The following is a 22,862-nucleotide window of genomic DNA, read 5'->3' on the forward strand; positions in this document are numbered from 1 at the left end:
GGTGCTCTGAGGACCTGAGCTCAGTGAGGTCTGATCCTACCCTGAACACGCAGGAAGGCACTCCCTGATGGATGAGCCACACTCACCTCCAGTGAACCACGGGATTGCGATGCTGCCTTCTGCAGAAAATGCTAGAATCTTCTGGAAAACCCAGGAAGGGGCCAAGATTGGACTGTGTAGCTGGTGCCTACCCGTCGTGAAGCCATGACCCATGTTGTCTCACAGGTCCCCGCTCTGCTGGGGCTGGCACAGCCGGGAGCCTTCCCAAGCCTGAGCTGGCCCAGCTTTCCCAGGCATCCACTCCTCTCTGTTGCCTGCCTGCAATGCAGGCTGCCAAGCTAGTGGCTGAGAGGACTTGGATCTGGGGAGTAGGAAAAATCACCAACTACGCGCTAGGGGAATTTATGAGCTCAGTCTGAACCAAAGGGCCTCTTTTGGCCAACCTGGCTGAAGTGCGGCCCCTGCCCTGGCAGAAGTACCAGTTGCCCCTGAATGGAGTCAGTGGGCAAAGAGGGGCCTCCCCTGGCTTGTCTGGGCTACTCTTATGTCCATCCAAAAGAGACCACATGGATAGCTTTCCCAGAGAAACTGCTACAGCACAGTCCCTTGAAAAATAATTTGCTCTCCTCTTATCACTATAAAAATATCAAAAATTAAAATGCTGAGGAAATGAGGTTCTTTTGATAACTGGCCTTTTCTGGTTACAGGAAACTTTTTATTTTAACCAGTGATGCTTAAACTCTGTCTCGTGGATCAGCCCTTGGCCTAGTTTTGTTTGTTTGTTTTTTGTTTGTGTGTGTGTTTATTTTTTAAAATATATTTCTATTGCTTTCAGAGAGGAAGAAAGAGGGAGAGAGAGATAGAAGCATCAATGATGAGAGAAAATCATTGATCGGCTGCCTCCTACATCCTCCACTCCCCTGGGGCATGTGCCCTGACCAGGAATGGAACTGTCACACACACACACACACACACACACACACACACACACACACACACACATACACAGGTGCTGAACCCCGCAACCTGGGCATGTGCCCTGACCAAGAATGGAACTGTGACCTCCTGGTTCATAGGTTGATGCTCAACCACTGAGCCACACTAGCTGGGCTTGGCCTGTTTTTAATCATACAGGATCCACCAGACTGCAGTGCATTGTGAGTACAAATGACATGGGTTTTCGATGTAGAACACATGAGCCACTGAGTCAGAGATGATTCCAGACATACCACAGGCTGCTGGCATTTTGTTTCTGTTCGGTTTTAACCAAACCCTTTAGATGAGCTCATTTTGTTGTAATATGTCCCCTTTCCCTGAAATCTAAGCATGAAAATTCAATGTGAGGGCTCAAGTTAACTGGGTTCTACCAGAGAAGTGGTTCTAGTTGGAACAGAACGTGTTTAGCTCACATCTAGCACCCGACCACACTGGGACGATGGGATGACTTTAGCATTCACTCGGCAAGGGCACTTCCATTTGGCTCCCTGTGAGGTCACAGAAATTCTAGTTATTTCTGTAGTGTGCGATGGCCTGGTTTATTTATAAGAACCATCCTTTCAGGGCTGAGCTGTTCTTTGTCTGGAGTTGCTTATATTATCACAGTTCTGAAATGTTTATTTTCTTAGATCAGCTTGAGCTGGTAAGGCAGTTTTTCAGCCGTTAAGCATCTTGTAAGTCAAGCTAATTTAGATCGGGGATGATGGGGGCCAAATCGGATGAATCAGTACCTCTCCCTTGATTGGGCTATTACGCTAAACGGGCTGATCATCACATGCTCCTTTGAGAAACGGAGTGGCCTAGTTTGGAAGGTTCGCTGCCGGCCCACTTTGTTTCCTCTGGCTCACACTCCAGCTAGGAAGGGTAGCTCCACTCACCTGGGGAGATGAGGTCCCCCCAAGGGAGAGGGACTAGTGATAAACGTTCCAACCCCAGAAGCTCTATTTGCCCAAAGAAAATATTCCAAACCAGTGAGGGATGAACTGGATTTCCAGCCTAAGGGCAAACCTATTTGAAGGGCGCTCTGGCAGCGTCTGTCAAAAATGGAACATGCGCTTCCACGTGTTCAGCAAGAATCTGGGTGCCTCTTCTGTGCCAGGTGCTGTCCCGGATTATAACAGAGAAGAAGGCAGTTCGTGTCCTCCTAGATCTTGCTTTCCGGTGACAGGGACAAATAGAGAAGCAAGTCACTATGCAATATGCTGTCAGGAGCACCGAGTGACATGGACAGAGAAAGCTGGGGCAGGGGCAGAGGGGGCCAGGGTTATCTGGTAGACAAGTCATCAGGGCCGGCCTCTCTGAGGAATAACATTTGAGTTGAGACCTGAATAAAGGTGGGGGGTGGGGGTGGGAAACCAAGTGATTGTCTGGGGGAGGAGCTTCCAAAACAGAAGGAGCAGCAACCACAAGGCCCTGAGCTGAGGGTGCTGGGTCAGAAGAGCAGAGACAACAGGATGCCTGGAGGACAGCAAGTGAGAAGGAGAGGTAGGAACCCAGGTAGGGTGGGGAGCAGGTCGGGTAACGCCTTTCAGCAGAGACTGCAAACATGTCCACAATATCCACCCTTTCATCTTCCTTTTAGTAAGAAAATCCCCACCATCGGTGAAGGGCTGGTGGCCGCTCAAGACCACATCTTCCTTGTGTAACTGGGGGTGCTCAGTTACATCATTAAGCTCCTGCCAATGGGCGCTGAATGGAAGTGATTGCTGCTACTTCTGCTGCTCTTGGTTTGGTTCCCTCATAGCCAGGGCAGGGTGCCTCCTTCTCTTGTAACCCTTTTGACCGGCGGGACCGAGACTTGGCACGGTGAGCCCACCTTGTCCCTGTGAACGAGGGTAAGACCCCAGGCAGAGGTTCAGCAAGCATGGCCCCTGGACCTGCCTGGAAACTTGTAGAAATGCAAATTTGGGGGCTCCCCTCCAGACCTACTGAATTGGAAACTGTGGGGGTGGGGCCCAGCGATCTAAGTTTCAACAAACCCTCCAGGGGCTTCTGAGGCACTCAGGTTTCAAAACCACTGCTCTGGAGCAGGGTTTGTCAACATCATCAATATTGACACTCGGGGTTGGTAATGCATTGGGGGGAAGGGGGGGGGACTGTCCTGTATACAGTCGGATATTTAGCAGCATGTCTGGTCTCTGCCCGCTAGAAGACAAGTAGCACACGTTCCCCCACCCCCATTCTTACAACCCAAAATGCTTCCACAAACACACACATACGTGGTTCCTGTAATACACGTCAATTTGGGGAAGAAGAGATAAGAAACTAATAAAAGTGATTACCTTTGGGTAGCATTTGGAGGATTTTGCTTTTATTTTGTACTAGAGGCCCGGTGCATGGATTCGTGCACCAGTGGGGTCCCTTGGACTGGCCTGTACCCTCGCAATCCAGGACCCCTCAGAGGATGTCAGAGAGTCTGTTTCAGCCCAATCCCCACAGGCCAAGCCGAGGGCCCTCTAGTATGCATATAAGATCTTTGGTTAATCTCTTCCCACCCTCCCCCCTCCCCCTTCCCTCTGAGATTCATCAGTCTGTTCCATATTTCCATGCCTGTGTGTTGAGTGTCTGCCCCCGGTGGTTAGTGCACATCATAGCTACTGGTCGAACGGTTGAACGGTTGAGCGGTCACTTAGGCTTTTTTATATTTATATAGGCTGACATCAAGGTATGTTTTCCTACAGCTTTCCATCTTATATTTGGCCTCAAAAATCATAAAATTATATTGGCCCAACAAGACACGGTCTTAAGTAATCATACTAATTTTAAAGATCACCTTTTACAATCTATTGAGAAATTTTACCTGGGGTCGAGTCAAAGTTCACAGAATCAGATTTATTTACTTTGTATAGTTATAATGAAATGATAGCTAACATTTACTGCTTGCTAACCTTGCCTTAGCCAGACTGTTCTTTGTAAATATGCGCATAACCATCCTACGAAATAGCTGTTATTATTTCTCTTTCTCTTTTACGTACAAGGACTCAGGGATGAACTCCAGGGCTATGCTTTAACCCCTAGATGTTGCTTCTGTTTATATTTCCCAGGCTCCCTCTTATTCATCAAATGATTTACCGTGATTTACAAGAATAGTACAGATAAGAGAAAGCATCTGGAATAAAGTAAGGCCGGAAAGGGTCAACATGAATCATGGGTCAGAACAAAATGCTTGCACACTTGCTAACTGAAGGGTTACCCATTTGGCTTTGAGTGTTCTGGAAATGTCAGGTCCAAATAGGATCGCACGCACAGTGGACACAGGATCCAACACGAACTACTCAGGAGGACTACCTGAGACGCCCTGGGGCTCCCTGAAGAAGGCGCGGAGGATTAAAGGAGCGTCTGCAAGAACATCTTCAGGATGGATGCAGAGAAGAGTTCACAAGGCTCAATGAACCATAATTTACACCATCACTTATTGAAAACAAAACCCGGGAATTTGGGCTAGCTTTATAATTTTTCAAAGATGTCCGCACTCCCATTTCCAGTACCTCCTCCACCATTATCAACTCTCTGCAGTAGAATATTAACAGCGATCGAGCTATCCTTGGCTCAGATTTCCTCCATGTCCTGGAATATGATTCCAGCCGTCAGGAGTTACTTTTGGAGAGTTTCACTCAGTCTCCTGACTCACCTTCCCTTTTGAACTCTCATGCCATGAAACCACACCCAACTTTGAAGAATGTCTTCCCAGCCCAGTGTCCCCATCTCCACAGCATGAGGCCAACCTGGCTGTGTCCAGGGGCTGTCTGTCAGGTCTGCAGGCGAGGCACGCATACACTGAAATCCCAAAGTCACTCCCTGTCAGTGTCTGTCCCAGTGCCCATGTCACCCACTCATTCCTCTTTGTAGCTTGATGCAAAGTCGAGAATAGTGTCAATTGAAACAATCAGTGGACAAAGCCAATCATTTATCATTTTTATTTATGGGACTATACAGTAACGGGCGTTTGGTCTTGAAAAATGGTGGTTATTTTCTTGCCATCTGAGAAAGAGGTGATGTTAAAGTGGGCAGGGGTTTTTGAAAAATGTACCTGCTGGACACAATTGAAGGTTAGGAGAGAATTGTGCGTCATTTGCAGAGTGTTCTTCCATCTTCTAACTTTGAGCTGCCCAGTCCACTCGCACTCAACCCTTCCTGAGCTGGTTCCTTTCCTACCGTTTGGACCTCGCCTTTAATGCCAGCTCCTCAACTGAGCCTTCTCCTACTGCTCTTGGAAGGCAGCCCCCATGGGATTTTTGTTTACTGGCTTCATTTACCTATCTCCCCTGCTAGATAAGAGCTGGATGAGGGCAGATGCTTATCTCAGAGTCCCGGGATCTAGATCAGGACCTGGTTTATAGTAGGAAGCACCATAACCATTTGCTGGAAAGAGTGAAAACAGGTAAGCAGGTGATATATCAAGGACTGCAGAGTTAGGGCCTGAGCCATAGGCGGTCCATTTCTACACAAAGGGTAGATAGACGGTGGGGTTATAGTGATATTAAGAGTGATCAATCACAGAAGCATGTGGGAGAGAGGAATCCCAAGGGAAAGAGCTCATTTTATCCTTTCTAATAACCAAGCCATTTAGATGATTTGAGCTTATAAACTTTTTAAAAATATATATATTTTTATTGCTTTCAGAGAGGAAGGGAGAGGGAGACAGAGATAGAAACATCAATGATGTGAGAGAATCATTGATTGGCTGCCTCCTGCATGCCCCCTACTGGGGATCAAGCCCGAAACCTGGGCATGTGCCCTTGACCGGAATCAAACCTAGGACCCTTCAGTCCACAGGCTGACGCTCTATCCACTGAGCCAAACCGGCTAGGTCTGAGCTTTGAACTTTAGAAGTTGATGGCCGTGTACCTCAAAGGACGGAAAATGGATCATGCCATCCTGGGTAGAAAATACAGGAAGAACAAAGATAGGCAGAACTTTGATATCATTCAGTACCCCCCTCTGTCCCTGAGCAAACTTGCCTCTGCTTCCCTAATGGGTTACATATGTACAGACTCCCCAGGACGGTAGCTCAGGATGTCACCCTGCAGGTGCTGAGAACCAAGGCAGAGTTTAACTGTAATCAAAGAGTCAGCTTTCCCTACAGTTGGAAGAAATGAGAAACACAGAGACTTAGAAAGAAATGTCTAGAAGAGCAGGAAGGAGACACCCAGCACTGGTCAACATAGATCCAAACATGGAATTAGGAAAAAAAAAAAGGAGGGGGTGGGGGTGGGCAGGAAGATGGAGCCAGAGTGAGGAAAAGCAGATGGACCCAAGAGAAAGAATGTGACAAGGCTGCTTCCCCCTCACCCTGTCAGCTCCCACTATCCCCCCTGGTCCTGAGGCAAGGGCACGGCAGTCATAAACTGCAGTGAGTCACAGCTGCTATTTTTAACACACACACGCATACACACGCACACGCACACGCACACGCACACGCACACACACTGTTTGGCTCCTCTCTGCTCTGCTCAGCCCAGCACTTTGCCCAGCCCAGGACCTCCAGGCTCACACCAGGCACACAGGCAGGTGAGCGGCGACCACATGACAGAAGACTCACAGACCACAACCTGCCCTGATGACCGAGAGCAGAGGGTTCCAGGGGAGGGGGCCCGCAGACAGGACCACTGAGAAAGTGCTAAGTAAGGGGCTTTTCAGAAGAGGATGTTTGGAAGGGTTTCCATTGTTTAGGTCACCTTCTGGCCAAAACACCATGTGAGAGTGTTAATCTTGGAAATGCTTTCCTAACTTGTTCAAAACTTTCCAAATGAAGTTTGAGTGCTTTAAAATCCTTGGTTTAAAAATCTAAAACTCTAACATGGTTTGATTAGTTTACAATAAATAGTCTGCCAACAGAGATGGAAATTTTCTAGCCAGATTTCAAGAAAAACCTTTGTATCATTGGTGAATCAAAGTGAATTGATGAGCTTCATGACTTAATGTGACCAGCAGTGCTCTTCCTCCATATCGAGTTACTAGATTTTGGAAGCCACAGGAGTGCCTTAAAACCAACCATCAACCTAGGCTCAACTTGGAAACTGATGTGTAAGTTACTGTATCTTAAAACAATATTTAAAATAAAATGTTTATTGTTCTTAAAACCATGGGATTGTAACTTTTTTAATCATTGATATTTTAAAACTATATTGACCTCATTTTATTTTTTATTTATTTGAAACATATTTTTATTGATTTTGAGAGAGAGAGGAAGGGAGAGGGAGAGAGAAACATCGATGTAAGAGCGAAACATGGATCAGCTGCCTCCGACAAGCTCCCTAAGAAGGATTGATCCCACAACCGGGGCATGTGCCCTGACTGGGGCTTGAACTGGCAACCTTTTGGTGCACAGGACACCACCCAACCAACAGAGCTACACTGGCCAAGACTTGACATCATTTTAAAACTTCTATTTTATAATAAAATGCAGTCATGTACAAAATTTTAAAATAAACACACACAGTGGTGTACCCTCAGACACTGTGCTTATAAGGGTACAACCCAAATGAAGACAGATATCTATGAAGCCTAAAACATTAATCTTTTCATTTCAAATGGTTCAGATGATGACTGTTTGTGGCTGCTCCATATCCTAACTCTTACATTTCCCTAATCATTCTGATCATTTCTAAAGATTGCAGCAAAAACAAACTTTACATAATGGAAGCTTTCCCTTTTATATAAACTAAGGCAATTCTGGGTTTTTGTATTTTTTACAATTCAAGGGTTTTCAAAAGTCTAAAGGTAAAAAACAAAAGAACAAACATTGTCAGGAACAAATGCTGGACCCATTAATTCAGACCATGTTGCCGGAGGATTCCCTGCCTCTGAGCGCACACGTAGGGCTGGGCTGAAGAACCCCTGGGTTTCACTCATGATAAAGTAAGGCCCCTGAAGATTCCACATTTCAGGAGAAAACTTGACTTTGGCTCCTTACTATATAGGTCACCCCGTAGAAATTACACAGACTTTTCTTTGCTTTGAATCTTGATGGCATCAGAAATGATTCTTAAAACTCTGCAGTTCAAACTGGATGGTGTCAACGATGAAGCTGGCAGGAGGCTGGGGATCTACTCAGATCCTGTAGCCAACCATTAGGCGACCTTAGCCTCTTTTCACCTCACTTACTTTTTCTTCTATCAAATGAGAAGGGATATGGATGTCTAGTATGAAGTAGGAAGTTGCTCGCAGCTCTCCCAGTCCAAGACTATTCTAAGTTATTCTAAACCCTTAAAGCATAGTTTCCATTTAAGACAATGTGGCCTGTACACTGTTTTCCCACTGGATTTTAATTTGTAGAGCTGTTGTAACACTTTACAGAGGGGAGCAGATGAAGGACAGGGGGCGTCCTGGATGGCAGCAGTGGTCTGGTGAAGCTTTTAGTCGCCAATGTAGCATCATCAGTGACTCTCAAAGCCAAAATTAATCTGTGGATCTGAACTCTATGGATCCCTAGCCATATATATTTAGACTAGTGGCCTGGTGCATGAATTTGTGCACATTGAAAGGAAATTAATTAGAAGAAATATTTTAATATCGCTATTCGCCCTTTCTCTGTGTCAACCAAATTCATGATCAACAATGACATATAGAAACACACATGTGCAATTGGCATTAGTGAGAGCTTTATATGTATCATGCATGTGCCTTTTATCGATATAGAATAAACTTGCTTAATTAGACCTGCTTTCTGATTAAACTAAACTTTTTTCCAGCCCAGTGAAGCACCCCAACCTCTCTGTCAGGTAATTGATAGCAACACAGCAGTTAATATCAACACAAAGCACATTATTGCAGATAACACAGGGAGAACAAAAGATAAAATATTTAACTGAAGCAGTGTTTCACTATATTCTGCACAGCGAGAAAACCTGAAGTCATTTTCAAGGTCCACCATTTCTTACTTCTTTTCAGTCGGGTCAAGTTTCTAAGCTTTCTAAATCTCCATTTTCCAGCTAACGAGAAGAAAATAGGATTCCACCGAGTCTCCTATCTACCTACTCCAGGACTTTTGTGAGGACCAAATGAGATGAGGCATGGGAAAATGCTTCACAGACATCTGGTTACAGTGTAAAGTGTTTCCACCTGACTATAAAGCAAGTCGTGTTCCTGGCTGCAGAGAAGGCTAGTCGCTAGGGAGAGGAAGCCAGGCATTGCTATGTGACATCATTATCCGGACAGAGGGAAGGACACTTAGCATATTAGCCTTCTATATAGCTAGATGGAGGGCCTCTGTAAAGACTCACACATGCATGCGATCATTCAAATTAGGTTTCAAAATTAACTGTTGTGATTTGTACCATAATCTGAGTTAGGTCAGAACTCCCTTTCCCAGAGTTCCCTTCCCTGGGTGGTTGTACATTGGAATTGGCTCACAGAGTTACTTGTGTGAGATTTGGAAGACAAAAGTGAAGCAATGGCCGTTTTTCTCTGAAGGTCATCATAGTCAAATATGGCAACTAACAGACCCAGAGGTGGCTGTCCTCATTCTCCTCTTGTCCACTTTCACCTCTTCTTCCCAAGTGTTGACCTTGAGCATTGACCTAGGGTGGCCCCAGGCTCACCACTAGGCATCTGGCTGTAAATGCCGCCTGGTGGTCACCACGTGGCAGCACCAGCTTCCCACAGAGCTCCAAGGACGCCACCTGCCCAGGCCCACTTCAACATGGAACGTGTGTTTTGCTTCTCAGGTGAGGAGCTGGTTGGCACACCTCAATTCGCACACCTTCTTCTGCCAATTCACTTCTCATTTCCTCCCACGATTGTGTTGGGTCTAATTCCTGTTACAAATTCTGATTTCCATAGCACTCAGAGCAACAGTTCTCCCCTGATTCACCAACCAAACCAAACACAAACCCCCAAAATGAGTATTCCACATAGAAGAAATTTCCATGCATGTTTTCTAATACTGGGCTTCCTGAGGGCTCATCATGTTCTAGGTTGAAGAGGGCACAAATGGTACCAAAGGAAGACAACTGTGAAGTGCACACACGAGTGCGTTTGGGGAGAATATGAAGCTTACTTGGTTTAAAAGTTTGCCTTTGCTCATCCTCATGCAGGGATGTGAGTTGGTTCTATGCATTTCTCTTTCCCCGGCTATGTCACAGGCAAGACTCTGTCCAACCTGCTTCCACAGGCTCATGTCCACAGTCCTCTCTGCCCAGCGATGTCATAGCAGCACTTGCTGGCACGTACAAGCGATGGAGCTGGTCTAATTAGTGCTACTATCACACCCTGCATGGAGGTGTTACAACCTAACAAGCATTTGGGTAGAATACTAAAAACCTAAGACTTCAAATGATTTCACTGATGGTGAGGTAACATTCACACTTTGACCCACAGGTGTTCATGAGGCATTCCTTCACTCCTGGGCTAAAAAGCAAAAATCCAAAGTTTCTAAAAAAAAAAACAACAAAAACCAGACAACCCAAACACCATAAAAGTGTGCACATAAATTACTTTATTGCTTTCTTCTTTCTTATTTAATGTGGAGTCAATGCTTTTGAGTAATGGTCAGAAGATGTCCAGATTTCAACATTATTAAACATCAAACAGTAAAATATGTGGAAAGAAGCCCTCCAATGTTAACTCCCAGTATATCTGGTGGAACAACCTGGGATAAAGGCCACTGGGCTTGTCGTCTTGGTTTATGCAGAGAACTGACACGGGAAATAGGAAAGGTCTCAGATATCGCCCACGTGTTTAGGCAGCACGCTTGTCTTCCTCTGAAATGTCTGGGGAGACTGACAATGACTCCAAATATGAGAATCCTTCCTTTCACCTCAGGCTTAACTAAAAGAGTCAGAAGAAACTCCTGTGGAACAGAAGATGTGGTTAGGACAGCGATTGTCACGCAGTGTGCCGCAGGCATTTCTAAAATATGCAATACCTGACTATTTAGTCAGGGGCACTGACCTCTTTTGCCTTAGATTGTCAAATAGAAAAATGACAACAGCCAACACAACAACAGCCATCTGGTGTGAATGAATAAAAATTATATATATTTTTTGTCAGATCAGCAAAAAATACGTCTTTTGGTGTGCTGCAGAACTTTAGTAAGTAGCTTGTGTGTGCCATGAGATGACAAGAGCTGACAATCTCTGGGCTAGGATGATCAAGACCAGCAATGATTCTGCTGTCAAGGAAGTGACATGTGCCTACCCAGTTCCTCTCTGACCACCCCTTGTAAAAGGACACGTGGATTCTGAGAGCGCGCACGGCAGGCCCCGCACAGTGACGAGGTGAAGCCAGGGCATCCGTAAGCATCTTTCTGCGTGTTGAAGGCACCAGGACCTCATCGTCCTGAGGTAGGGGGAGGGTCACCGTGTTGGGAATTATATTCAAAACACACATCCTCCTCCAGGAAACTGCTCTCAGCTGCCATACATTTGCTTACAATTTTGATCTCCTTTTGAAAGTCCCCAAGTCTCTGGCATCCCTAAAAAATGCTGCTGTGCCCTGCTACCTCTGCAAAGAATCAGATTCCCAAGGAGTGGAGGCTCAAAGGGACACACAGCTGCAAAAATAAATACGCAACTCAACTTTTAATGAATATGAAACACCACAAAGAAATAAATATCTCAGACTCTACAACTACAGATGGCATTCAAGCAATCCCTCGTAGAGTCTTGAAAATGGTGATTTTCCCATAAAACATTCACCTACAATAACTTTGATCAATATGTAAGGACTAAGCAAAAATGTATGAAAATACGATTTTTTTTAAAAAAAGAAACTTCATTAAATACCAAGAATAGTGATCAAATTCAAGATGTCACATTTAAATGAATTGCTTTTGATCTTTCCTAATGTCATCTTGGCCTTCCATACCGAGCATGGACCAGGGTGACCTGCCGACCCTCCGTGGGAGAGCCATGGACCCCCATCCTTGACAGAGGAATCATCTCGAGCCCTCGGGCTTTTCTGATTCCACAGCATGAAGAATGCTCTTTACAAACACAGTAATACTGAAAAAAAGAACATAAAAGTGCATTTATTCATGTCCATGCCGTCTAAATCTACTGATTACAGTCATCAGGACCCACTGGAACCTAAACAAAACAATAAAAACACGGGGACACGCATCCCCCTGATCCGCAAGTTTCCGTTCAGAAGACTCCGCGTGCTGGCGAGCCAGTTTCCTCCCTGAGAAGCATGCTCCGCGCCTCGCTCTCTCCCTCCAGCATCTTCTGTCTCTCTCGGTTAAGGCCTGGACAGCGTCGGATGGTGCCCCACGTCTCCTCGGGCCGTGCCCTGGCGAGATGCTGTCAGTCGCCCGTGGGCGAGGGCTGCACGAGGTCAGGCTGGGGTGCCCTCAGCTCTGCGGTCCGCTGCTGGAGCTCCTCCACCGTCCGCAGCAGCGCTGACCTCTCCAGCTCCAAGGCCAGGGCAGCCTGCTTCAGCTTGCTTTCGTTGGTCAGGAGCTTCTCCACGGTGGCTTCCAGGCTCTGGATCCTACCGTTTGCCACCTGGAGAGTAAAAGGAAACATGAGACTGTCGTTGCCCAGTGACAACACAGGGGGATCCACAGTGCACTCCCCTGTCCGGCCTTTGGGGAGCTGTGGAGCCACATTTTGGCAGAGAGGAGTCCACTGGGCACTACCAGTGCTTCTGGCCTGTACACAGGAAGACTACATCTCCCAGGCTCCCTTGCAGGTAGTCTGGGCCACCAGAGCTCCTCCCCTGCGGTGGCTGCTCTGGGAGCTGTACATGGAGGCGGTGGCTTCACAATGCAGAGGGAGCGGAGCTCCAAGCCACACGCTACAGCAGTGATGGCGACCCTTTTGAGCTCGGCGTGCCAGCATTTTGAAAAACCCTAACTTAACTCTGGTGCTGTGTCACATATAGAAATTTTTTGATCTTTGCAACCATAGTAAAACAAAGACTTATATTTTTGATATTTATTTTATATATTTAAATGCCATTTAACAAAGAAAAATCAACCAAAAAAATGAGTTCGCGTGTCACCTCTGACACAAGTGTCAGAGGTTCGCCATCACTGCACCACAGGGATGGAAGCTCAGACATGGCCACAGCATCTTCCTGGAGAAGAGGTGGTGCTTCGGGGACAAAGACCTCTGTGCTCCGCCACTGAGATTTGGAGCTTTACTTATTACTGCAGCACATCCTGGCCTATTTAGACGACACCATCTATTTACACGTACAAACTGATTTCAAACTGACCGTCAAAAGGGATTCCACGTAAAGGCCCAAGCAGCAATAGCTCACTAATCTGAAATTCTTTCTATTTTCCGTAGAGTGACAAGGAACATGGGCATTCACCCTGGAACATGTGTGGGGCGCTGTGAACAGCCACGCATTCTGCTAAGAGGCTCCCGTGCAGGGTCTCTCGGGCCGGTCACCACCTCCGCGAGCTAAGCGGTCTCCTCATGTCCCCTTGGCCCACGTCCTCAGTGGCCGGCACAACATTAATGTCAGTTTGCACTTCCAGGTGCTTCTCTCTTGCATGCACTTGGGCAGGCTTCCAGGCAGCCAGTGAGCTGGCTCTAGCGAAGCTGAGGGTTTCCTGAGAAAACCACCGACCCCCCTGCTGTCCCGCGGCCTCTCTGGCCTGGGCCTCGGCTCCCAGCTGTGCTTTGGTCACCGGGTGGTTAATCCAGTCCAGGAGCCACAGGTTCCCATCTATTTCGGGGGGTGGGGGGATGGGACTATTTTTTTTTCTCATTTTCAAACAGGAGAAACTGTGTTTTGAACACGGTAACACTTGTGCTGGACAGACAACTCATGACTCCAAGTCTAGCGTTGGCTGTGCTACTGGGACGACACTCAAAATAGAAGGAACAGGACTGGGACCCTAAGTCTGCGGGCCCACCAGGCTGGGCTGCTCATGCCTGGTGCGTTCCTCCCAGCAGGACTCTGATCTGCCCAGTCCTACCCTCGGCCCAGGCCTGGGTCAGGCCCCACCGCGTGTCCAGGAAGGATGGCTTGTGGAGAAGCCCCACGGCACACCAGGGGCACCCACAGCTCAGCGGGGAGCTTTCTGCAGGAAAAACGTCCATCCATTATTATTTGGCACCACCTGACATGTCTATGAGATTGCCTCATGGATGCTGTTGGACAAAACAGGGTAACGGTTTGGTCTCCCACTGCGAGACAACATTTTTAAGTGCTACCGAGAGAATAAGTGGGGCTTTGGGATGTCTGATAACTATATAGGCAGAACAAAGCTAGAAAAGGGGTCCATTTTGATACTTTGGCAAAATTAAAAAATAAGAAAAAAGATTTATGTTGAAAAATTAACCACTGTATTGAACGCCTAGCCTTGGACTCTGAAAACTGCTTAAAAAAAAGAAAAAGACAGAGGTGAGCGTCTCACAGAACTTACAGTCCAGCTGAAGGACAGTAACCCCCTGTGACTCCTCGAGGGTCATGGAAACAGGACATACAAGCACCTACCAACCAACAACACAGTCCGTACCCCAACTCTTTGAGAGCAACAGTGTCTTACGGCGCCCCCACAGCAGGGCTCAGTCAGTGTGGTGGGGGCATAAGCTGCGGTCCTGAGTGACCCCTCCAGAAACACAGAGCCGCTTGGTCAAGAGAAAGAGCATTGCGAGGAGAAGGCCTGTTGTCACCATGACCGCCCGGCGCCTTTCCTGAGGAATGCGGATTTTGGAGCAGCTTTTCACAACACCCTCTCCTCACGAAAAGGGACAGTATCACAGAAGCAACACAAACTCACTCTCCACCCTCCATCTCACACACGCACAAAACCCACCCGGACGTTGGCCCAGTAAAATGAGCCTCCTGCCTCTCTTAACAAGCCCCGTGCTGCAGACGCGAGTCTGAGCTCTGCGAGAAATGCTTCCGCCTGGTGTATGTCAAGGGCCCAGTGTTTGGTCGGAAGGCGTTTGAAATGACCGCCTACACTGCAGACCCTTACAGGCCAGATAAGGCTCTGTATCCCCTTGAACTGGAGAGACTGCACACAGACACACTTTGAGTTAGGACATCTCAGTCACGGGGAGAAAAGCAGCCACGTTTTCGAATGTGATGGGCAGTTAGGACTGGGCGGGGAACGCATTTTCCTTTGTTCCTCTAGAGCAACGGTTCTCAACCTGTGGGTCGTGACCCCTTTGGGGGTCGAACGACCCTTTCACAGGGATCGCCTAAGACCGTCAGAAAACACATATATAATTACATATTGTTTCTGTGATGAATCACTATGCTTTAATTATGTTCAAATTGTAACCATGAAAATACATCCTGCATATCAGATATTTACATTACGATTCATAACAGTAGCAAAATTGCAGTTATGAAGTAGCAACGAAAATAATTTTATGGTTGGGGGTCACCACAACATGAGGAACTGTATTAGAGGGTCACAGCATTAGGAAGGATGAGAACCACTGCTCTAGAGTAAGTATCTCCTTGGGTACGGGGACAGATCCCTGCAGAGGGAAATGCACTTCAGACCCGGCTGATTTATTAGGCTCTCAGATGCTGGCCTTTCTCATATCACCGCCAAGCCTGTGTCTGCAAAGCGGCAACTTCCTAAGGAGAGAAATAGAGGCTCAGGTCGGGAGGGAAAGCTAATTCTCAGGTCAGGCCAAGAGCACATAAAACACACTTGGGGGTGGGGTGGGGAGGAAAATGTATTTTTTCTTGCGGAAACTAAAAAAAATTTTTGTAAATACTCCACAAACAATTCCTTAACGCTGACAGCATTACCACCCATTTCTGATGTTAAAAAAGTAGACCATGTGGTTCCTTTATTCCATCAGATTGGAAAAGGGGCTGTGTGTGTGCTGAGCCCTTAGGTATTCTTCCTGTCCTTGTCACACAAACAAGGGCGTCAGGACGGAGCCGGCCAGCGGTCTGCCCCAGGGAAGCGTGGGTGGGGGACGTGGGGAGACCAGGGCTCTGGGCTGCCCTCTGCCCTTGCTTCCTGTCACCCTCTGTGCACACAACCAGTGTTTGCCTTTCTAGTGTTCTCATCCACACGCATCCATGGGAAAATGGAAGCTTCCAGAGTGGAGAACTATGTCCTTCATCAATCAAGGCTTGGTATTTGTACCAAGGACACATGTATCACGACCCTATGCCCTGGTTTACTTTTTTAATTTTATTTTTTTAATATGTTTTTATTGATTTGTAGAGAGAGCGGGAGAAGGAGAAGGGAGAGATAGAAACGAGAAAGAAACATTGATGTACGCCCCCTACTGGGGATCGAGCCTGCAACCCGGGCATGTGCCCAGACCGGGAATCGAACCAGTGACCTTTTGGTGCATGGGCGATGCTCAACCACTGAGCCTGGTTTATTTTGCAAGGTAGATGATGTCAGTGTCGCCTTCCTCCTTTAACATCCCTCTGTGGACCTGGCTGATTTTGCTCATAGAAGCTCAAGCCTTTGCTTCTCTTGTCATTATTCAAAGCACAACTGCTGGCACTCAGCTAAGAGCTCTGCAGAGTCCGGATCGCAAGTTCCTGCTAACGGCAGAAACAGCCCCTCAGAAGGCTGTCTGACCTCAGCAAAGGATCACCTGTCTGCTGCCTCAGAGGAAGGCCCAGGACTCCTGGGATACCTTTGATCCCAACTCTAAACGGACCTGGGCAGAAAGGTCCTGCAGTCGTGGGAAAGCCCAGCCTGCTGAGTTAATGAACTACCGGGGTTCAGGAAGCTGCCTCCTGAGTATGCTCTACCTGCAGTTGTTCCAGGAGGTCGAGGTTCTGTTTGCGTAAGCTGCTGTTGGTTTTCTCCAATTTGTCCATTCTTTGGTTGTCACTGAGAGGAGAGGAATCGATAAGTTCTTCTTGAAGCACATGGTACTCCACTTCATACGCTTGTAACTGCTTAGAAATGTCCATCTCAAACACCTATTAAATGCAGAGAAGTCATCAGGCACCGAAAGTGAGAAAAACCACACAAGCACACACACACACACACACACACACACGTGACCATGTCAACGAGCCCCACTAAAACGCCTACTCTGTGCCTGGTATATTAATGATAATTTAAGAAAACTCTCTGCCCTGAGAAGGAATCATTTTACTTGGGAGGAAAGGATATAAGAAGCATTTGGAACTAAGCCTAAGGCAACAGTAAGTAGGGTCTCTGATACTCATTTTCCAAAAGCCGACACCTTGTTTTTACAAAGGCACACAACATTTGTTTTGAGCTCTGATTCCAATACTTATTTTCTTCTTCTCTGAAAACTTTATTAGGCTAGATGCATCAACTATGGGTCAAAGGGAGGAAACAAAACAAAAGCATCGCAGCCCTATCTGCCCCGTCACCGAGTCAAAGTTTAATTATAGTTCAGCTGGGTTTTCAGAGTTACAAGAACAGCTAAGTAATGGAGCTGTTTACTGAAAACCATGCCTTGCACACAAGACATGCAGCAATGAGCCAAAACCCAAATGTCACCCACATAGATGAGTGAATATGAAACAATGCCTGCGCTGCCTTCCTTCCCATAATAGTAACAGTGATGAAAAAACCACCCGTGTGAAAAACAACCCCGAGTGCTAGAGTGAGTGAGTGGTCTGTCTGTACTTTCTCTTGGGGACTGAGCTTGAGGGGGGCAGGGCCAGGGCTGAAACGGGGGCAGAGGGCAGAGGTTGCCACCTCAGGCACCTCCTCTCTTTCCTGGCTGCATTGAAAACACCATGGGGCTGAGCCTCTGGGCACCCAACACAGACCCTGGGGAATCTGAGAATTCAGTCACCACATAAAGAAGCCACGTGATCAGAATACACGGTTAGAGAATGAGATTGGGCTTTACAGGAGCAGAAACGGACTTTTCAGCACATTTCCTGAAAAGGAAAGGCCAACAGAGTTAAAATCAATGAAGAGCTCGTTTCCCCTGATGGCCTGCTATCAGCACCCACAGGGCTGAGTCCTATCTTCCCTGAAATCAATTTTAAAAAACCATGTTCACTATCTCACTGTTCACAACAATCTCATTTTGTCTCCCTTAAGGCTAATTCCTCAGCTTCCTGGTTTTCAATTTAATTCGATGGATACTAATGAGGCACAAAGTCTTTCTATGCTAAAAACTAACTGACATTGTACGGTGGCGTGTGCGCGCTGTTCACTGTATTGACCCGATTCTCAGTCATCGCTCAGAGTGACCGTGAGGTCAGCAGAGATTATCATCTCTATTTTCAGTCAAGGAAACTGACTCAGAGGCTTTGAGTCAGTCTCAGATCCCGGCCCCACGGGCGACTCCCCGAGTGACCTTGAGCAGGTCTCTTGACCTCTCCCAGGATCAGTTCGTGGCCTCCAGCATCTCTGGGGGAGTTACAGGACACAGCGTTCCCAGCACCTGGCTGGCAAGCCAAGAGGCAGGTGCTCACTCAGCTACGGGATCTGCTTCCACACACTTGTGGTGAAACCCTCACATTCAAGCTCGCGCTTCAGCAAAATGACAAAGGATGCCACAGCGTGGACCTTCTGAACAGCTCAAACCGCCAACAGTAAAACCGAGACTGCGTGGCAGTGGGGGTGTGACTATAAATGGGGTACAGAACAAATGTCACACACACACAGCTACCTTTCTTCTTCCACCAAGATTTATTTTTAAAGGAGCTCCTAACCTGGAAAACTTGGGAACAAAATGTCTGGCCATTTACACAAATTGATGATCAGCTGAGGTTAATGGCTCTCAACGGTGCCTGAAGCTATAAACTCTCAGGCCTCCATTAATACCTAGGAACCTGCCGGGTCATAATTATCTCTGCTTAATGGCACCATTATCTCCTGGGTCTCCAAACATTTAGGGCCCTCAGATTTTGCAGTGATGCCCCAGAATTTATCCCAAACCATGGCAGCCTGTGGTTGGTGGTAAAAAGAGCCCTGGTCTCCTCAGACAATGCTTGTTCAAGTTGCTATATATTCTTCATAGCCATCATTCTTATAAATGGCTTCATGGTACTCTACCACCTCGACCTATCACAACCATGCCAATCCATGCATCCAGTGTTGGCTGCCCAGTTACTTGAGAGTTTCTGTTGCTCTAAATGACAGCTCTAAGCGTCCTTGTCCATATGGCTTTCCCCATATTTCGGATTATGTTCTAAGGATACATTCCAGGAAATAGGATTACTAAGTCAAAGGGGAAGAATATTTTACTGGTTCTCGAGACATATTGCCAAACTGCTACCCACATGGGAACGATCAGTGTACAACACCATTAGCAGCACACGAATGTGCCAGACTCAGTGCACACACCCTTGGCACTGTGTATTGGCATTAAACATTTCGTTTGGTTAATCTAGTCAGTAAAGCATTATATGTTATTTACATTTGAATCATGCACGAAGCTAAATATTTTCCCAGATGCTGTTTATTACACGGACCTCCTCCTTAGTGAACTAAGTTCTTGGCTCATGTGCTAGTGGAGACGGAGTTTCTCTCTGCCGTCTGTGGACACTGCATAGTGAAGCTGTGAACCTGGTGTCTGCACAACTAGCCCCCTGCTTTCCACGTCCCCGCCCCACACCGGCCCCGCCTCTGCCGGCCTCAGTGGCGCACTCAAGGCTGAGAGAGGAGCGGTCGGCCCAGGTATCAGCAGTAAGGGGGCGGCAGCGTCTGTCGTGCATTTAAAAACAGTAATAAACCCCACTAATAGTTGGTCTGCTTTTTATTACCACCACATGCACACAATCCTAAACAATGCCAGTGGTAAAATAAAGTATCCCTCCCATTCTACCACGCCCTCTAGGTGTGGCACTGATGGGCTTTTTAAAAAGTACTCACTTCCAACAGTGCGAACTGCCCAGGCAGAGGGCTCCTCCCAAAGGCAGGAAAGGGGGCCTGGCCACGGACTCCGAGGAGCCCTTCTGAACAAAGGAGCCTTGTTAAGATTCTGGTTCCGGCCCCACATGCTCAGCTCGCACAGAGAACTGCCAGCTGTTTACGGTGAAGTTGCCAGGAGCAGAGCTTCTCCATTGGTTCCCAGGGTGCGAATCCCCTGGGATCTCGCTAGAATGCAGATTTGGACTCAGCAGGTCTCTGGTGAGGCCCCAGATGCTGCATTTCTCCCCCGATACACTGACAGTTCCTACCTGATACACGGACAGGCTGGGGCCAGCTTTAAATGGAGCCCTGAGGAAGCTGAAAATAGGCTCTTTCCCCGTCTCCCCACCCCCACCCGACTGTGTTTTCCTTCCTTGCACTGAACTGGGGTTGCAGAGGCCGACGCACTCGCTGTGACAGGAATGCAAACTGGACCTCCTCTTCGTTTCTGTTTACCCCCAGGGTTTCCCCTCTTCTTGGGTCGGGAATTTAAGTCACACCAAGGACTCCACAGAGCCCGCAGAGGCCCTGTCCTCCTGCCCGGGGCTCTCAGCTCTGGACTGGCCCCTCTGTGGCTGCTCCCGGCCCGTCTGCATGGACTGGGCCAGCGTCCTCGCTGCTCTCTCTCATCCTGTACGCAGGCTGTGTCCCGGCCTCTGGAGCCAAGACCACCCACGGAGAGGGCATTTAGTGAAACGGAGCCAATGGCGATCACAGAGACGCCAGACCGGCCCATGCATACAGGACAACTGTGTGCAATTAATGCACTTACCACTTCCACCCTGATTCCTCCAAGGTCAAACCTGGGGTTCTGTGAGTCTGCAGAGGAAGCATGCTGCACCTCAGCCACATTTCTGAGCAGGACTCGAGACGACAGCCCCCTCTGGAGGCCAGGACTCCTCAGGCCCTAACCATCTCTCTCTCTCTCCCCCCCTCCCCTCTGTCTCACACACGCACATGTGCACACACACACACACACACGCTAAACTGCCAGGCATCTGGAATCTCTCTCTAGTCTCTCACTCCCATGCCTTTGCATATGCTGTGACCAGGGACCATCAACGACAGCCTGCAGACTGAATCTGTCCCATCGCATGTTTCTGTAAATAAAGTTTCACTGCAGCACGGTTACCTCATTCCTATACACACCGTCCATGGCTGCTTTTGCTCTGCAAAGGCAGAGCTGAGTGGATGCAGCAGAGACCTTATGGCCTACAAAGCCCACAGCCTCACTATCTGGCCCGCTACAGAAGACGTGTGCTCCCCCTCTTGGCTCATTCTTTTTTCTTTTTCTTTTTTTAACTTATTTATTGATTTGAGAGGGTTGGAGGCGAGAGATTTGTTGTTCCACATAATTATGCATGCCTTGGTTGATTCCTCTGTGTGCCCCGGCTGGGGATAGCACCCACAACCTTGGTGAAGCAGGGTGATGCCCTGACCAACTGAGCTACCTGGCCACGACTTCGGCGAATTCTTTGAGGCTCAGCCGAACTGTATGCCTTCAAGTCTCAACCATGAGCGCTCACACCCTCCACCAGACAGGCTCCCATGAGCCTTGCACAAGCACCGCGGTAGCTCGCACCACACTTGTAATTACTGGGTTACGTGCTTATTTTCTGCACCGGCTGGGCTTTGGTGTCCAAGAGACACGTTATATTTCCGGCTCTGCCACGTTAAACGGGTGGAGGCGTGTTACTCTCTCCACATCTGGTCTCCCCAGCTTTAAAACAGGGGTTATAGTCCCCATTCCAAAGCTGTCAAGGAGTCAGTGGTCTAACAAATGCCAAGTTCAAAGCAGCCGCCTGAAGAAAACCAGCGACACACATAAAACTGTTCTCTCCCTGTGTTGTGTCCACATCCGTCCTCCGAACACTTAAGGGGCACCCAACAATCTCAATAGGTGCCTTTTACAGAAAAGGGGAGGAAAATGGGATTTTTCCTGGAGCTCCATATCCAGGAGGTAAACAATGTCAGCTGAGGCTGCTGGCCTTAGAGTCAGGAGCACAGTCAAGACACTCACTGGGCCAGACTTTGGGTTCAGTGACCAATGCTCTCTGCATTTCCCCAGCAGCATAAAATACCAGGGGAACGAAAATATATGCAACAAAAACTCTGAGAAGGAATAAATGCACACAACTGCCAGGAATTACAGTATCTAACGGTGGAGATTTTGGTATTAATATACAGGTAAAATACAGAGAAACTCTGTAGTGAAATGACACCCAGAGGCCCTGGGGGGTGTTGGGTGGCTGCTAGAGCCTGTGGGGCCAGAGGATCTGAGTGTGAGACCCGCCCGGGTGACTGAGGGCCAGTCCATTATCCACTTTGAGCCCCAGGCTCCTCATGGGTTACAGCCACCTCTCCTCTCGGGAGTGCAGTCATGATGAAATGAAATCATGGGTATTTATAGACTCACACGGAACCTGGTAAAAGTAGGGCCTCCACAAGCCAGAGTTAGAGGCGGAGCCTATCAGTGAGTGGAGAGCTGCTGCCTCACACAGGCCTGTGAAACGTGGAGATGCAAAGTGATGCCTAGCATGACACCCTCCCCCTCCAGGCCTTCTTGCTCCTTTCTCTGTGCCCAACACCTAAGGAGGGGCAGCCAAGGACATCACAACTCCGCGTCTGGGGGCACCAGACTGGAAATGCTGCTCCTCTTGGATTAACGGAAGTCCTCAGAATAAGGATTCTTTAAAAGCTTTATTTCACTATTTGTTTTTTCGGAATTGCTCTATGTTTTCATTGTATTTGGAGCAGGTGAGGTAAGTTCTAGGCTTACAAGAGGCCTGAGGCTGACTCCGCAGTGCTCCACACAGACCTCTCCTCAGAGCTTCTCAGCCAGCCCGCCTTGGGCACCTCCCAGGTGACCCTGCCCTCTGCTAAGCAGCTCAGCCCTTCGCAGTCAGCAATCACTATTGGAAGATTCTTCCTTAAGCAGAGTCCAAATCTGCTCCCACCCCTAATCCAGACCATGGGATAACTGGTCCAGTTGTAATTCCTGGCTCCATTCACCCCTCACCCTTAACATTCCAGACAGTAATGGTTCTACTGCACCCAGAAGCCAGAGGTGCTGTGACCACAGGTGTGGAGGAGAATTCTATTAAAGTGCGAGCACGCACAC

The 22,862-nt window shown here is 47.9% G+C and overlaps 1 protein-coding gene across 2 annotated transcripts in view; it reads right to left on the minus strand.

Moving 5' to 3' along the window:
- Positions 1 to 11,953: 11,953 nt before the first annotated feature.
- The window catches only part of TBC1D1 (TBC1 domain family member 1), a 203,138-nt gene continuing 192,229 nt past the window's right edge, over positions 11,954 to 22,862 (minus strand). For both annotated transcript variants that reach the window (XM_081097673.1, XM_081097672.1), the window contains 2 exons: positions 16,642 to 16,815; positions 11,954 to 12,443 (listed from right to left, as the gene is read on the minus strand). In XM_081097673.1, the coding sequence (XP_080953799.1) occupies positions 12,243 to 12,443; positions 16,642 to 16,815 (375 nt within the window). In that variant the 3' untranslated portion in view covers positions 11,954 to 12,242. The remainder of the gene's footprint in view (positions 12,444 to 16,641; positions 16,816 to 22,862) is intronic.

The sequence above is a fragment of the Myotis nattereri genome (genome assembly GCF_964212035.1).
Source record: "Myotis nattereri genome assembly, chromosome: 1".
NCBI classification, from domain to species: domain Eukaryota; kingdom Metazoa; phylum Chordata; class Mammalia; order Chiroptera; family Vespertilionidae; genus Myotis; species Myotis nattereri.